Consider the following 17192-nt stretch of genomic DNA (forward strand, 5'->3'; position numbering starts at 1 on the left):
CAGGAATGAGGGTTGAGATTGATTAGCTATTTCTGCCAAAGGCATGGACTTGAAACTCATAGAAGAGCCATTGCACTTTGCTGTCCAAAGCTTTACAGTTCCTGTGATGACATGCCTTATGGTCCCCTTGTGAATGGACAAGGCTGGTGCTTTGCAAAAATGTTTAGATCAAGTGAAATTTCACGTGGAAACAGATCAAAGCAGGGCTCATTCTGGCCAAAGAGAGGAGAGAGGGCTGGGAGTCCCTTTTACTCCCTCTTCCTTTCCCAGTGGCAGCTCCTGAGGCACCTACGTCGAGCAGGGTTTGAAAACCACTGGAGGAGGGACTACTTTAGGAGAGGGTCAGGAAGGATCCCTCTGAGAGGATGGCATCTGAATTGAGATCCCAGAAGATCTCAAGAAGACCATTCTTCTTAGCTAGAGTACAGGGAGCAGCAGGGAGCACGGGGGTCAAGCTGGGAAATGAGGTCGGATCGGTAGGAAGCGTCCCCTCAGGTAAGGCCATACAGGCAGGGTAAGGAAGGTGGGATTTAAATTTGTTTAAATATCACTGGAAGAAGAAGGCAGGGAACCAATGATCTGTTACCAGAGGTTCTGTGGGAGGTGATGGAAGCCTGACCAGGACGGCAGTGGTGAGCATTTCGGAAGTTAGAGGCACGACGGGAGTGGGATGTGGACATGCCTTCTTGACTCAGGCTTAGAGACCTAGGACACTGGGGCACTGGGGTTGAAGGAGGGATGCTCTCCAGGCCAGGTGCGGACCCCCTTCTCTTTATTGCCTGCGGACACCCTGTTCATCTTTCAAGACGCTGCTTCCTCTGGGAAACCTTCCCTGGCCCGGCATAGTTGTCTCTTACCATTTACTTCTGGATGTTAGCCCTTCTTTTCCTAAACATGGCTCGATATCAGAGCCACCTTAGAGCTGTCTGCTCCAGCGCCCTGATTTTACAGATGAGGGGACCAAAGATTCAGAGCTGATACTAAACTCAGGTCTCTTAATCCCCAGTCTGGTGCTATTTTCACTTCATCCTCAGCTTTTCAGTTATATCTGTCTCATATCCCCAGCGAGATTATAAGATTTTTTTTCATCTTTTTATTTTAGACTTTATTAAAAATTCTTAAGAACAGTGATCCTATCTTATTCTCCTTTTTATCCCCCTAGCATCTAGCATAATGCTTGGCACAAACACAGAAGTTCAACATATATTTGCTGATTGGCCGTTGGGTACACCATGGAGCCTGCGGCCACAGGAATATCCCCTTCCGCCTGCCCCATTGCAGTTAACCTGCCTCCCCAGACCTGACATCACTTAGGTCTGACAGCTGCGCTGCTGCTGTCCCTACTTGCCTAGCCAGTGTTACAGCCAGTTCTGGCCACACAGCAGAGCCTTGCTCCAAAGGGAAGGGCTTGGGTAGTTCTTTCCACTTAATTGCTGACTGTGACTACAATTAGTCTTGGAGCCTGATTGGAGTTAGGCTCAAATCCCAAGCCACGGGGGGGAATTACTGAGAAGATGTGACCATGCATTATTACGTTTGCCTTTCTGGATCCTCACTCACCAATCGCTAAGTGCTCCCGAGAAATAAAATGACCCAGGCCACGGCCTGTTCCTTGAGGGGAGAGGAGAGCCTCATACTTGCCCAAAGGACCACTGTACTTCTGGATGAACGGAAGGAGGCTGAAATCCCCCGTGCTGTAATATCTATTACGGCCCTTTAATTGAGGATGTTTTCTAGCAGAAACATTTAGAATCTCTATTAGTTCCCCGGCAGAAACATTTAGAATCTCTATTAGTTCCCCAGAGAACCCCTCAGAGTTGGTGGTGGTAGGGGGAGTTCTGAGCCCCACCCTTCCCGGTTGGTCACCAGTCCACAGGTCTGAAAGTTGGGCTCATCACCTGAGACAGAAAGCTGGGTCAGGTAGGGTCCTTGCGCGCCTGTGCCCCTCGTCCCCCCACGCTCCGGTACTCCTGCCGTGTGCATTTCCAGTTATTAACGCACATTTCCAAACTTGAATTTATAAGTGCAGAAGTACATAAAAATATAAATCCTTGCTGCGAACGGAAAACAGCCGTGTCTATGGTAGCTGACAGAAGCTGCTTTAACGCTTCTCTCTTTGTCACACCGGCCTTTCCTGACATGTTGCATAGATGACCTGCGTAACGGGCCGTCTTAAGTGAGAGCCCTCAGGGATTTTTTCCCATCTATGGGAATATTGACGGGAGTTAACAAACCACAGAAATCTTTAAAGCGCCCAGAGTCACAGAACAACTGACAGAAGTGAAGGCAGGAAGATATCCCAACTAACCCTATTAACATGACAACAAGATGTATGTTATCAACAAGCTGGGCCATTTCCAATTGGTAGGTAATTAAGTCCATATGGTAATTAAGTAATTAGGTCTTGATTTATCAACCACATCTTTGTGTCCTGTCTGCTCTGCCTGCAGAACACCCTTAAAATAGTGTCTATCAAGCTTTTTCAGCTACTGGTTAACTTGGGAAGATCAAAACTTCCTTGAGATCGACCTCCTCTCCCGGAACAAATCACTGCACTTAATCAGGAAGACTGTGCACAATTTGATGAGAAGAAATGTCTCCATTTTTAAAAGTATCCTATGTGGATACAGTTTATAGAGAGCCCTTGGGTGACCTCAGTCACATCCAGAGCTTCAATTTATAAGATGATGACTCAGTCCACATCTCTAGCTCAGAAATTACTACCAGGCTCCAGACCCACGGTGCCAAGTGCCTTAACATCCCAAGGGCAGCTCAGATTTGAACTCAGCACGCATGCACACGTGTGCGCTCTCTCTCTCCCTTTTCCTGTCCTAAGTCTAAATTTTAGTAAATGACGTCATCGCACACTCAGGTTTCTAAACCAGAAACTGAAAGCGTACTTGAGGCACAAGCAGGCCAGCTCTGGTTTGTTGGAGTTTGGATTCTTTGAGACTGGTGTCAATACAAAGCTTTCTTCAGTTCTGGCACTCCCAAGCCATCACGCTGTCCTTGGCCGGGGTCCCACGGGCTGCCTCCTTCCCTGTGGCCCCCCCCCCCTTCTTCCCTCACCTGAATCTGTGCCTCAAGGTTATACAAAGAACCTCTGCCCCAACACAGGGTCTCACAGGCCGATCAACAGAAATCATCTGAGGAACTTTTAAAAAGGAGAGATTCCCATCCTCTCCCTAAGATTCTGATTAAGGAAGTCTGGGATGAGACATAATCCACCCTGGGTGCCGTCTTAGAATTCCGTCTGAACCCCAGGGCACAGCAGGAGAGACTCGGGGTGCTTTGTAAAACCCCCCCCCACTGTTTTCCCAGGTCATGATGGTGCCATATCTGTTTGTACACGATGACTGTCGCACGCACATGCACAAGCATGTACACGCACACACATGCACACACACATGTGTACACCTACATGCTTCCCACCCACACAATTTTATTTATGCGGCACCTGTGCCCAGGTCACCCCTGACTCACTGCTTTCCATTGCCTCTACCAGCCATCATTCACTAACAGTCATTCAGCCCTGCCCTGCTCCGCTCCCTCCTCGCTAGACCCCTCCTTCCTTCTCCCCTTGACTACAGCTCCTAACTGGTCTCCTGCCTCTAGACCGCCCTCTGCTCTGCTCCTGAATTAGTGGTCTTTGGAAACACAGATCACAGCCCCTGAAGTGCCTGGACGCCTGCAGTACTGTCGACCCCACCCAGCCTTTTCCAAACTTTACTTTTTCAGTCCATTGCTCTCCTATCTGCAGTGACAGAGGAAACATTAGACACAGCAAATATCGAGAAAAGCTCCTAAACTCATTTTAGGTACATCAGATATCTATTGGCTAAAAGTGGACTTATAATTCTATTCTATTTGATAACATTGTATCTCTTGTAGCAGTCTTCTCATTGGAGGTTAATTTGAGCAGTGGTTTTTTTTAAAGGAGCATCATTGAATAAGTTTGTGAAATACTTAGCAAGACTAGGCTAGACAAGTTAACTTACGCTACTGTGGATGATGAATCTTAGTGGGTGAGAAGTGACGTACAGAGTTTCCCAGAGTTATTGACTCTGCTGCCACGTCGTAAAGGAGTTATCTCCTAGGCTTAGTGTTCCACAGAAAACGCTGGGAAATGTCTTACGGGAAAAGGCTTCCAGGATTTGGATGACTGGTTGGTAAATGGATGAAAGGAAAACCTAATATCGTATGAGACATTGTGTATGGAAAAGAAAAGAATAAAAATGTTTCTCTCTTTAAAGAGGTAGCAATGGGGGGTGTTTTCTGCGTCCAAGGAAAGACAGTGAATTTTAAAGGCTTTCGAAAAATGAGCCGAATACTCTCCTGCTTCACTGCACCCTACACAAACTGTCATGTGGTATATTTTTAGTATTTTCCCAAAGGAGAGACTCCCCGAGTTTATCCAAGACTGGGCGGTTATTGAAGCATGAGGAAGCCTTGATACTATTCCCCTCTCCATGAATACTTCCAAATATTGATCTCGTTAGCAGGTTACTCTTAGCTGGATCTCCTCATTGTTTCTACTCAAGAAAATCGAAAATGTAGTAAACCTCACTTCTCTCTTTCTCTCTCCCTCTCCTCTTCCCTTCCCTTCTCTGTTACCCCACCCCTGTTTCTTCCCTTTTCCCCTCCAGGAACTTTCTGCATCATTTCACTGTGCACCTGTGTGGCCGGGATCAACTTTGAGCTGTCACGCTACCCGCGCTACCTGTATGGACTCCCCGACGACATCAGCCATGGCTACGGATGGTCCATGTTCTGTGCTTGGGGGGGCCTGGGCCTCACGCTAATCTCGGGATTCTTCTGTACCTTGGCCCCTTCTGTCCAACCTGTCCCGAGGACCAACTGCCCCAAATCCAGACCCGAGAATGGGACAGTGTGCTAAAACAAACAAATCCATACATATATATATATATATATATATATATAAAAATATATATATATATATATATAAATATATATATAATATACATATATACAACAGAACTCAATCAGGATGATGCCAGTGCCGAGGCAGAGTGGAGCTGGCTTCGGCACCTGCATCTCGTCGGACTTTGTGTTGCCTCATCACCGAGATGGGGAAAGCGTTCCCATCACGTGGCTCTTCCATCAGTTCTTAACTTTTGGCTCTGTGGTTTCTTGAAGACATCACCACTCGAGACAGTCCCGATTCCCGTCACTCACGAGGGTGGGGTGGTGGGCTGGGAAGGGACGGTGCCCGTGGTTTGGGGTGGCACGGGTGTAGACAAGGAAGTGCCCTCCGCTGGGCTGACAGAAGGGGACAATACCCCAACACCGATCATATCAGAGAAACGACGCCCTTAATTCATAGAATGTGACCAGATCTTTAAGGCCATTTCCAGAACCATTTTCTTCTCCTGCTCTTCCCGTCTGATTTCCTTCCTGGCCGACCAGTGACGCACAAGAAGTGGAAGAGAAAACACACCAAGAAGGGAGTTTTCTCTTGGCTGCCAAACTTTTGGACAAAGTTTCGGAGGTGGGGAGGGGGAGAGCACAACATGCTGAGAGAAGAGATTCGCATCGATGAGAGGACACTTCAGTGGATGCTCAGAAAACCCAGTCTTACCTTCCAGCTGCCTTACACCCAGTTAAGCAAGAGGCCGCCCTGCCCCGAACCCCATCTGCACTCTCCGGGAAGATCGGAGCCTTGGAGTAACGCTGTAATGTGTGTGTGTGTGTGTGTGTGTGTGTGTGTGTGTGTGTGTGTGTGTGTGTGTGTGTGTGTGTGACACCTTCAGACTTCAGGCAGTTTCCTTTTTTTTCTTTTCACCTTTTTAAATGGCAATACTGGGTTATGACCGTTGTCTGTCATTTATGGTGGTCTCATGGCCCAGGATGGAGGGCCCAAGACCTAGGAAGCATCATGAGGGGTGGGCTTCTATGGGGGCCGTTTTGCAGCTTCAGATCCCTGGAGGGTGTGTGTGTGTGTGTGTGTGTGTGTGTGTGTGTGTGTGTGTGTTCTGACTGTGGGGTTTTATCATTTGTGTTGCGTTTTTCTATTATTTTTAGTGCAGCTGAAATTCCCAGAGGGCAGAACCAAGGACAAAACCACTGGGCAGAGGACCTGTGGTGCTTCACATCCCAGTTCTGGGACGCCACAGGATTTAGTCCTCTAATTTTGGGAGTTCAAGACACAGCTGGGTACACGAGCCATGAGCGAAGAGGGGGAACACGAAGGAAAGTGGCCTCTGTTGCTGTTGGAAAGTCCACACACCAGACAAGACCTTTCACTTCCCATCACAGAAGCTGTCCTTTGTCACTGGACATCCACCCCTTTTGTAGGGGTGACCTCTGTACAGACGAAAGAAAATGGGTCACCTGCAGAGAGCCGCCATGTCCCGTGGACTCCAGTTTGTATGATATTGTGTAAATTCATGGAGAACTCTTGACTCTTGCCATCTTCCTTTTCCTCTTGGTATTCAAGGCCAAGAATCCCCAAGTAGCCATCTTGGTGGCTAGCACCCAAACAGAAGTGGCCTCAATCCAGCCCGTCGTCTCAGGCTCGGTTGAGCGCATTGGCACTGCAGGGGTTGGCGAGTTATGGAGTCAGCCAGTGGGTTGTGAAAGCTGGGGGGACGGGAGTCTGCCAGCAAGAGTGGGCGGCAGCAGCTGACCGTCACCTCAGTGACCCCGCGGGGGCCAAGCAGCCCTGGGGAGGCAAAGAGAGAATTCCCCGAGCCGTCCAGCCATGGGTCACCCGTGTAGCCGAGAACTCAGTTGCTTCATAACTGAATGTGCTCTGGGAACTTTGCCGGCCACTCAGCAGCCTTCCTTCCCAGCCCTGCCCTCTGTTTCATCTACCTGTCCTCTACCCTGCCTCCCCTCCAGCTCCCCCCTTTTCTCACCTGTGAACCATTTCCCTTCTCCCTCTTCCATCCACCAGGCTCCAAGTCCCGCCTCTCTCCTCATCTGCTCTTTTTGACTGTGTGTGTGCGTGTAATTCACAACCACATAGGACATCTGATGTGCGTGGATGGGTCTGAGTGTGGGTCTGTGTGTGTGTGTATCTCTCTGGTGCATTTTGTGTACATTTGTGTCAGTATGTACCTGGATGCAGATGTGGGTGTGTACTACTCAAGACTTCCTCGCTGGCGACACGGATCAGCTTCTGCAAAAAGGCTCACGTGTGAGTGAGTGCCCTGTGCGTGGGGAGCTAGGAGACGACGGGGCAGGAAATGCTGTTAGCTCCTAATTGCACTTCTAAGGATGGTTTTTAAAACAAAGGATGTATTCTATGAGAAGGGAGATAATTTTCAGGAAAACCCAGTGTTTCAATTGTACAGAGAAGTAAAAACATAATAATTTGCTTTGAAAAGTTAGATTTCCCACTGCCGGGGAAGGGCACACTTGGGCTTGAGGAAAAGTATCTCAGATTGTGTCTTCCTTCCAAGCATCTTGACTGGGCTCCGCCTAGCAGGGAGAGGTGGGCGTCTACCAGCATCTGTTTGGGGCAGGAGGCTTGTCTGTGACCACATCCAAATTTCAGCTGTTTCCCAACTGTAGGAAAATGTGGAAAGAAATTCCAAATGGGGCAATTTGTAGTCAATCATTTAAACTTTTCCTGAGTAACCAGTACTGTTCACCAACCTGTAATTTATACCCTCTTTTTTAATCCCATGCTTGCCGTAAATAGATCATCCACTCTCTCCAACTACTAATCTTTATAATAGACCTTTATCACAGATTGCTGCATCCCTTTGAAATGTTCCTAAATGCTAGGAGAACCCCTAGGAAAGAAGTAAACCACCTCTCAACTCACCATCAGCAGAGCAGGAGCTTAGAGCTGCTTTCTTTGGTAATGGGGCCAGAAATGTACAGACACGCACACTCTGGGTCTGACCCTGCTCGGGGCCAATAAAAGCCCAGCCACGTGGCCAGGATGGAAGCCCTGTACAGATGGCAAGTGCTGGCTGGGGGAGAGCTGCTCTGGTCACCTTGATCCCTCCGGCCTAGGGACTTGACCGCAGATGAAGACGTGTCACTCCAAGCTGTCACTGAAGCTTTCCTGCTGTGAGGGCTGAGAAAAAACAGGCAGAGAGGGAGGGGAAGGAAGGAGGAGGCTCAACCTTCGAGACTCTTTACGTCAGACTCTGCTAACCCCAGATCAGAGTAGAACCCAGCCTTCTGACGGGATTTAGGGTCAGCGGCCTCAGCCCCCAGCCCCCACCCCAGGTCAAGTTCAAATTCCCTACAGGTGTGCAGGCGAGGCCTGTGACCGTGTATGTGTTTTGAGCTCCGTGAAAGTTGACTTTGAGCACGGGCCCTTTTATTTCCTTACCTGCCCTAGGACCCTGGGGATTCAGGAAAGCAGGATGTCTGCCTTAGAAACAGGTCCTATTTCTTCCCCCATTTTGAGAGTTTTGGTTTCTTCTTCTGATCTCTGTTCCTTTCTGTCCACTCACTTCCACTTTCTCTCTGCATCAACTACGACCCATTAAAATAGTTAAGGAATCTGTCTTTAGAGAGGCTCATCCACTGCAAGCAGCCCCCTTCCTTGTTTGTTGTTGTTTCATAAGGAGTTCTGTGACTCCCTGGCATCAAAGCGTAAACAAATTTCAGCCGTGCCTGTTCCAGCTTCAGTCCTCCTCCGAGTCCCAGCCTTTCAACAATAACGCCCTTTCGATTTCAGGGATCACAAGGTCACAAACGCTGGACAACTCCACCAAATTAAGACAAAGCCTTCCTCAATCACACGTCCATGTGCAGCACCCTGAGCCCTGGTGCCATTTGGGGATATTCTCTGGTTGGGGGTGAGTGGTTTCACCTAGCAGTGCTTGCTTGCCTTTCTTTCGATAAGGGAATAAGGCGTCCTGAGACTCTTCAGTCGGCGCCGCCCCACATCTTAATGTTCATCCACTGTCACCACAAGAGGTCTCAAATGAAAGAACCACGTGTAGTTGTCCTGGTTTAATGGGAGGATGTGCTGCTTATATCGCCAAAGCTGCCCACCTGAGTCAGATTCAGGATAATGAAATCAAGTACATCACCCAGAGGCGTTTAGAATTGACTCTGTCTTCACCTGGCTTATTCTGAGAGCATTAACCAACTGATTTTCAAGTATCGTGGGGGAAGGAGTGGGAAGAAATACACTCTGGTCACCTCTGGTGTGATGCGTGTGGGATGTTTGCTTGATTCTTGTAGCTAAAGGAGAGCTGCTCTTCTGAAAAGGTCCCCTCTGCTCTAGGGACGAACCTTTCCCGTGGACATATCCAGCCCTTTCCAGGGAGAGATGATGAGTCATGGAGTGATTTCACCACAGATAGGAACAGTTGGTGCATTAACAGCCGGGTTGGCGTCTGTGCTGTCTTCCAGCTGTTACACAATAGGGTAAGGGGACAGATTTTTAAACAAGACCACCTGAGTTGATGGTCACAGAAGTTTCTGGTTTCCCTCAACGTGGTCACCTTGGTGGGCTGGGTTTTCCCTCTTTTCATCAATGTCTCCATGGTGCAAAATATTCCTTAAACATTATGGTTAGTTCTTAGACTACATTATTATTGGCTATTTGATTTTTTTTTCCTGAATAATATGTTCATTGTAGAAAATTAGAAAAATAAAATACAAAAGAAAAAAAAAAACTCAGAAGATTGTTCATAATCCCATGGCTCTGGGCATCACAATGATCATAGCCCCAACACTTCATCAGTGGTTGTCTCTGGGTTGGCAGTTGGGGCCAGCGGTGCAGCCCATGACCACAGAACTACATTGGTCTGCGTGGAGTTGACCCCATGTTCATGGCAGTGAGAGCACAGGGCCCTGAGCCCCCAGAGGTAGCAAACAGCCCTTTGAAGAGGCCAGAGCTTAGGGGCAGGGTGGAATAGAGCTAAAAGATTCCAACTTTGGTATTTCTTTCCTTTTTCTGTTTCTCCTTCTTTCCTTCCTTCCTTCCTCTTTTTTTTTTTTTTTTTTGAGTGCCATCTCAGTCTAATGATAGGTGTGAGAGCACTGAAGCCAGAGTAACTCACTAATTCAGCTACACTTGTATAATGCAATTACTGTACATTTCATTTCAGCTCTGCGCTAAAATGATTTGTGACTCTGGGCACTGTGTATTCTCCATACTTGAACCTCCTCATCCACAAAATGAGGATAGAGATAACACTTTACCTCATGGTATATTAAGGGTGACAAAGAAATTGCAAAGTGATTTGCACACATGCAGCGGCCAAGCCCCCACCGAATGGAATTTTTCCACGTGGTTTCTGAGCCTCACCGCGGAAAGGATAACCTAGAACGAGGGGGTCATCTTGGCCACTGAACAGGACTGTACTCTCCAACTTAAGCATGTAGATTTTATTTGATCATCCAGGTTCCTCAGAGAAGTCGGCTCCTTAATTTACCCATTCCCAGCCTGCCTGCCTGCCTTGTGTCCAAGGCCAGTTTTGCAAGAGCACTCTTAATCGTTTTTATTATTCCCAGAGGTGATGGAATAAGTAAACCATATGTGGCAAATGGCATAAGTGAGCTAAAACAGTTGACTGTTAAGGCACACAGTCGAGGCCTCAGTTATTTACTGTTTTACCATTCTCCTAACGTCGTTTCTAGCTGTCCGTGCCCAAGTGGTGGGGCAGATCAGATTCTGAAGCATTTTTAATGGTCTTTTAAGTTTACGATGGGAACGAGCTTCAAGGAACTGGGATCTTCTTTCCTTTGGCCGTTGGTGAGGCGGATGGCTTCATCAAAAGCACGTGGGTTCTTATAGGAAGGCCTTTGGAGGGTGCATTCACTAGGAGTTGTTCTGGGCATGATCCTGTTTGGGAAAAGCTGAATTCTAGGTTCTAAACAAGAAAAGAAAGCATTTCCCAAAGGGTCTGCACGCTTTCCACTTTGCAGTGGATCAGCCTAAGTGGTATGGCGAGACCTTCTCTAAGGGAGATCCAGGTCACTACTCCCGGTATGGTTGGAGCCCAGCCAGGGGTGGGGCAACCAACCCAACCGCAGAGGATGGTTGTTCACTATTGAGAAACGGAAAACTGGGTGTTAAGTTACACAGCAGGAACTCAGACCTGGCCTCGCTTTGACAGACACCAACCTCAGCCATTGCAGCTCTCGCTCTTCACTTCCAAGGACCGGGTGTTTGTTCCTGGAGGAACTCCGTGTCCCGCTGTCCTCTCCTGGCTACGCATTTCCCTTCGTTTCCGGGTCGCCCGTAGACCCTTTCTAGGCTGAACGTATGTGTGTGTCTGTGTCGCTGTGACTGTAATGATGTCTTTCACATGAAGAGCTTTCACCGACTCCACCTCCTCCTTTCCCCTTTCCACCCTTGGTGTGACTGTTTTGCCAGTCAAGACTATGTGTAAAAATGTACAAATAAAAGTGGAAACTGAAAATAAGGGGGAGGGAATTGAGACTAAACAAATGCATTGCTGTAGCCCTCGGTTTTCTGAGGACTTAATGTGGACTCTGCCCTAAACTCCCAACTCTGGGTGGGATTTGAAGGGAGGGAAGCCATTGGCGCAGTTTTGTTGGTTTTTCCTTTCTGGTTGTTTCTCTGACAGTCAACGAGTGTCTGCTTGGAACTCTCTTTTCTAAAGGTTTGGGCCTTTAAAATATATTTTCCAAAAAGTAGAAGCAGGTCATCCAAGTGTGAAGGGTAAAGGTCATCGTGAAGGTCAGCACAGAGACCCCATCTGGGGGTGGTAATTAATAGCTTTGTCACCGGCTCACTCGGGGCCTTGGGCGAATGTGGTTACCTCACCAGGTCTCTGCGTCCTCTCAGCCAAACGGGGCTGGGGACTCCTGGGGCTCCCAGTCTCCTTGGCCATTCTGCTGCTATTTTTGGAGAGCCTTCAAGCGCGTGCTGGTACGTGTTTACTGCAGGAGGTGCATTCGGAGAGCCCCTCCTGGCTGCTCTCGCCCCACGCTTTCACTCCTTGGAAAGTAACCTCGAGCTAACAGCCAGTTCGTGCTCAGAGTCCAAAGCCTTTTATCTACCTTTTCATTCTTGGATGCCTTTCCACCCACTTTGATGATGTCATTTTACTGTGGTTACGGACAGAGCTTTGCTTGCGCTGGGGTAGGAGGTAGAGTTTCAGAGGAGATGATGTCTGTGAATTGCTTTGGAATCTATGGCTTACTCTGCCACCCCAGCTTGTACTATCAGAAGCAGGGAGTCTGGCCAAGGGATGCGACCGAAATCAGAATGAAGAAAGCCTTGGTGGGGTGTGGGGGTAGATGCAGTCGAGGTAAGGTAAAGAAAGCTTTTGGAAGGGGAAGTGGCAGCATCACAGGGCATCCTCAGCATGGCAGCAGAGAAGGATCCTCAAAAGGCAGGGCACCCAGAAGAGGAAATAGAAACGAGAAACAGGGGCAGGTAATCCTATAGCACAAGGAGCTGCCTCCCCACAGGATAGAGAAGACTAGCTGCTCCAGGGGCAGATTCACACCAAGCTTGGCCAGTGACCTAAGCCCTCCTCCTTCATGGCACCTTCAATCCAAACCTTTCTCCTCTCTGATGGTCCACAGTGATCATCTCTAGGGTCAGCTTCAGGAAGGCAATTTAGAACAGTGCTGTCCAGTAGATACAATGCAAGCCACATATGCAATTTTAAATATCCTAGTAGCCCCATTTTTAAAAGTCCAAAGAAATAGGTGAGATTAATTTTAATACCTATTTTAACCCAACATACCAAAAAATATTATCATTTCAACATGGAACCAGTATAAAAATTACTGAGCTACTTACGTTCTTTTTTTTTTTTTTTTCCCCAAATGAAATCTTCGAAATCCAATGTGGATTTTACTCTTAGAAAACATCTCAATTTGGACCAGCCACATTTCCAGTGTTCAATAACCACACGCGGCCACTGGCTGACGTGTAGGACAGCAAAGATTTAGACCCTTCATTAGGGGATGGAATGGAATCACCCTTACCTGTGAGTCACACAGATCTCACGGCAGGCAGATGCTGGAGGTCGGTGTTGGCCCCGAGTAGAGAACACAGGAGCAATGTCCAGCCTGCCATCCGGGCCTCTGGAAGTTGCTCACCTGCTTAGAGGAGAGGACCACTGCTTGTCAAATACATATCACATCTGCCCCAGAGGGTCACTGCTGCCCCTGGGCGTGGCCCCGACGACCTGTCAAAGTTCTAGAGGCCAAAGCAAGTCACTTTCTTCAGCTGTAGGAACACCAGCTTATCCCTTATCCAGACGTCCTTTTTCTTAGGATGGAAAGAGGGGCAGACGGACCTTCTCTTCGTCGAGATAAAGATCTACACAACTTCTTGTCACCTGGTCCAGTCACCTGCTAATAGCATCTCACCAATATTTGGAGCTGTTTTCTCAATCCCTTACTTTCCTTAAATGCTTTATAAAAGGGTATGTGCTGTAAAGAGCAGTGGCCACAGGCAGACTGGGTCTCCTAGGAGGTGGCAGTGACAAGCTCTGTCCCTTACTCTAGGACTCAGTCCACTATTGCCCACCACTCCTTCCTGCCCCAAGGCTTTCCTTAGATTTGAAGAAACCTCTTTCAGCGGGGCAGGGACAGAAGCCGGGTGGAGACAAGAAGTGAGGTCTTAGTGCAGAGCACAGAATAAAATGCAAGCAAACAACCCCTGGGCATTCTCAGAGCGTTTCAGAGAGCCAATATGACAAGGTTGGATTCATTTAAAATATTGCATTCTGAGCCCTGTGTTACGGAGCAAAAGAGAATGAGCTGATTTGGTGAGTACATTTTATATATGGTCATTAGAGAGGGACTGTAGCCGTAAAAACTCAGTTTATGGTCCACCAGATCATTATTGCTCAGTCAATATAAGTTGATTTCCCTTTAATTTGCATAGTGCTTTCTGATTGGTTAGACAAGGAGTGATGTGTACTGCAGGGTTCCAACACCACCTCTGCCCTGAGAGGTAGCAATTCCTGTGGTTATTGGTGCTAAAATAAGATTAAATGTTATGTTAATTTGTTCTGATACGATGTGAATAAATGTGTTGTTTAATCTTAACAAGAATGCTACATCTTATCAGATCTATTGTACTGTCTGTTCCTTTTCATAGTTAATTACAGGAAAGGTGATCCAAACCAGATCTTGAAACTATTGTGCTATTCTGAGAGGTGAATTTAACAGGGAAGTGGGAGGGGGGGATGAAAAGGGAAATTGCCAGGTTCCTGTGACTTTGCAAGGACTGAGGAAGCAGAGAGCATTTGGGGACTTCACTGACACTGACTGCATCTTGCAATTTTCTTTTTCAAATTGGCAGAAATATTGTATTTCCATCGATTGAAGAAATAAAGTGTCTGGTAATTAAATGACTTGTTCATGGAAAAAATAAAAAATAATCTGTCAGTTGTGGAATGTAAACTGATTAAACAATTAAATAAAGAAGATCATGTTGTGTGTTTTAAGTAATTGTATCTACTTGGGGAAGAGGGGTAGACCCTGCAGTCTTTGATGGAGAACAGTAGTTTTCCCTCAGGCTTTGTACAGAAGAAAAACTGAACAACTGTTATGTAGGTAACAGACTGAAAACTCTAATCCTGAAGGAAATAGACAGTAAACATTTGAAGCATGTGTAAGCCAAAGGTAAATGCTTTTAAAGTTGCAGGGCCGGGTGGGGTGGGGATGGAGAGGGACTCCGAAGAGAAAAACAAGGAAACTATTGTTCTTTTTCTCCTAGTGTTGGCATTCATAACATTTTTTTTTTTTAACATCTTTATTGGGGTATAATTGCTTTACAATGGTGTGTTAGTTTCTGCTTTATAACAGAGTGAGTCAGTTATACATATATATATGTTCCCATATCTCTTCCCTCTTTGTCTCCCTCCCTCCCACCCTCCCTATCCCACCCCTCCAGACAGCCACAAAGAACCGAGCCGGTTTCCCTGTGCCATGCGGCTGCTTCCCACTGGCTATCTACCTTACGTTTGGGCATTCATAACATTTTTTAAAATGCTTTATAAGAGGCTGAAATTACTGGTTACATTCTAACCTCCCACCCTATTTCTTAGCTATCAGTAAGGAGAGACACTTCTCTCACAGTCTTCATCATCTCTATCCCTACCTTAGAATCCCAGTTCCTTTCCACCCATGTGCCTTTTAAACATTTCTGGCTCATGCCTGGGTAGGACATCTAGGGAAGAAGTGAAGATGACAGGAGGTAGGTGCTTTTTTTTTTTTTTTTTTTTTTTTTAATTTTATTTATTTATTTATGGCTGTGTTGGGTCTTCGTTTCTGTGCGAGGGCTTTCTCTAGTTGCGGCGAGCGGGGGCCACTCTTCATCGCGGTGCGCGGGCCTCTCACTGTTACGGCCTCTCGTTGTGGAGCACAAGCTCCAGACGCGCAGGCTCAGTACTTGTGGCTCACGGGCCTAGTTGCTCCGCGGCATGTGGGATCTTCCCAGACCAGGGCTCGAACCCGTGACCCCTGCATCGGCAGGCAGATTCTCAACCACTGTGCCACCAGGGAAGCCCAGGTAGGTGCTTTTTAAGGATAGTGTCAGTCAGCATCTTGAGTTTTAAGCCAAAGAAACTGGCTCTGTCTGGTCTAAGTGGGAAAGTCATTTACTGAGAAGACATGGGCAGCTGGAAGCCCACAGCGCAGGCAGGAAGAAATGAGCAGCTAGGTAGCCAGAATCACACCCAGTCCAGTCTGGACTCTACATCACAGTTGCCTGGTTGCCACTGTCACCATGGAGACCATATGTTGCTGCGCTGCCACCGTCAACAGGATGAATCTCCAGCTACCCGCTTCTTTCAGTCGGTATCCCCAGAATCCCAAGGGTGTGCACCAGCTGAGGGGGACAGGCAAACAGGTCTAGAGCCCTTAGCTTCTCTCTTGAATGGTGAACCCTGTCTCCCGCCAACATTCATGGAGTAGACAATTCCCCAAGCACTGGAAGAGGTATAGGTGCTGGGCAGGCAAAAAAGGGGAAATGTTCATTAGAGGTGGGATATCTGAGCGAGAGGAAGGATCCCTGAATGAGAGGCACGTTGCTGCATCTCTTTATGGTGCATCTGAATAGTGTCCAGTGGGTCTGTGTAGGATCTTCATGACAGTGATTAGCAACATGGCTGGCAGCCTCTGTTCCAAGATATGCACAAGTGTTAGGCATTGTACAAGAAGACCTGCCTAGATTTAGTTGGAGAAAGGGGCACTAATATAAACAGTGCCTGGTGAGTGTTATCCAACACCACCAAGCAATTCTCCAAGTCTCAGAGGATACTGACCGGATGTCCTACAGTTCAACTCAGTTCTGACACTGTCAGCCTGGAGATAGTGTCAGATCTCATAGGTTAAGGACTCAGTCCTACCAGGCTGTCCCCATTTTGGACACAATCAGAAGTCCAGGTTATCACCTGTGCTTCTGATCGACTGGATACAAATTGGAGGTTTCCACGGCCCCTCCTAGGGTTCAGTTAATTTGCTAGAGCAGCTCATAGGACTCAGGAAAACAATTTACTTACTAGATGAAGAGTTTATTATAAAAGGATATAACTCAGGAAGAGACACTTGGGAGAGATGCCCTTAGGGCACGGTATGGGGAAAGAGGCGTGGAGCTTCTGTGCCCGCTCCAGGCACCACTTTCCCCGAATCTCTGCATGTTCACCAACCCTGAAGCTCTCCAAACCACATCCTTTTGGCTTTTTATGAAAGCTTCATTACCTAAGTACGTTTGATTAAATCGTTGGCCATTGGTGATTGAACTTGATCTCCAGCCCCTCCCCCCCTCCCGGAAGGCTGGGGGATGGGACTGAAAGTTCCAACCATCCAATTACCTGGTTGATTCCCTTGACAACCAGCCCCCCATCCTTAGTGACTTTCCAAAACGACCTCATTAACATAAACTCCGGTGTGGTTGAAAAGGGCTTGTTATGAATTACAAGACACTCCTTCCACCTTTACGGAACTGGAGCTCTTTCAGGATTTCAGAAACTTAGGACAAAAGAACAAATATTAGAACAAAAGATGCTCCCCTTGTTCTTTTTGCTTAGGAAATCCCAATGGCTTTAGGAGCTCTGTGCCAGCAACAGGGATGAAGACCTAACGTGCATCTCTTATTATAAATAACAGTATCACAAGTGGAAAAATTTTTTTTTGAAAGAGGAATCCTGGAAGTAATGGAAATAAACAGTAAAATGCTTCAAAGGTAAGTACAGGCCAAAGGTAAGTGCCTTACAGAATGGGCAAGGGGAAGTTTAACTTAAGTGGGAGACCAGAAT

At 47.3% G+C, this 17192-nt stretch overlaps 1 protein-coding gene across 1 annotated transcript in view; it reads left to right on the plus strand.

Annotated features, from left to right (window-relative positions):
- Positions 1-4897, plus strand: part of TMEM178B (transmembrane protein 178B) — a 373053-nt gene extending 368156 nt beyond the window's left edge. The window contains exon 4 of the mRNA XM_007466625.1: positions 4647-4897. Within this exon, the coding sequence (XP_007466687.1) occupies positions 4647-4897 (251 nt within the window). The remainder of the gene's footprint in view (positions 1-4646) is intronic.
- The last annotated feature ends 12295 nt before the right edge of the window (positions 4898-17192 follow it).

This window comes from Lipotes vexillifer, unplaced genomic scaffold (genome assembly GCF_000442215.2).
Source record: "Lipotes vexillifer unplaced genomic scaffold, Lipotes_vexillifer_v1.1 scaffold71, whole genome shotgun sequence".
Lineage (NCBI taxonomy): Eukaryota > Metazoa > Chordata > Mammalia > Artiodactyla > Lipotidae > Lipotes > Lipotes vexillifer.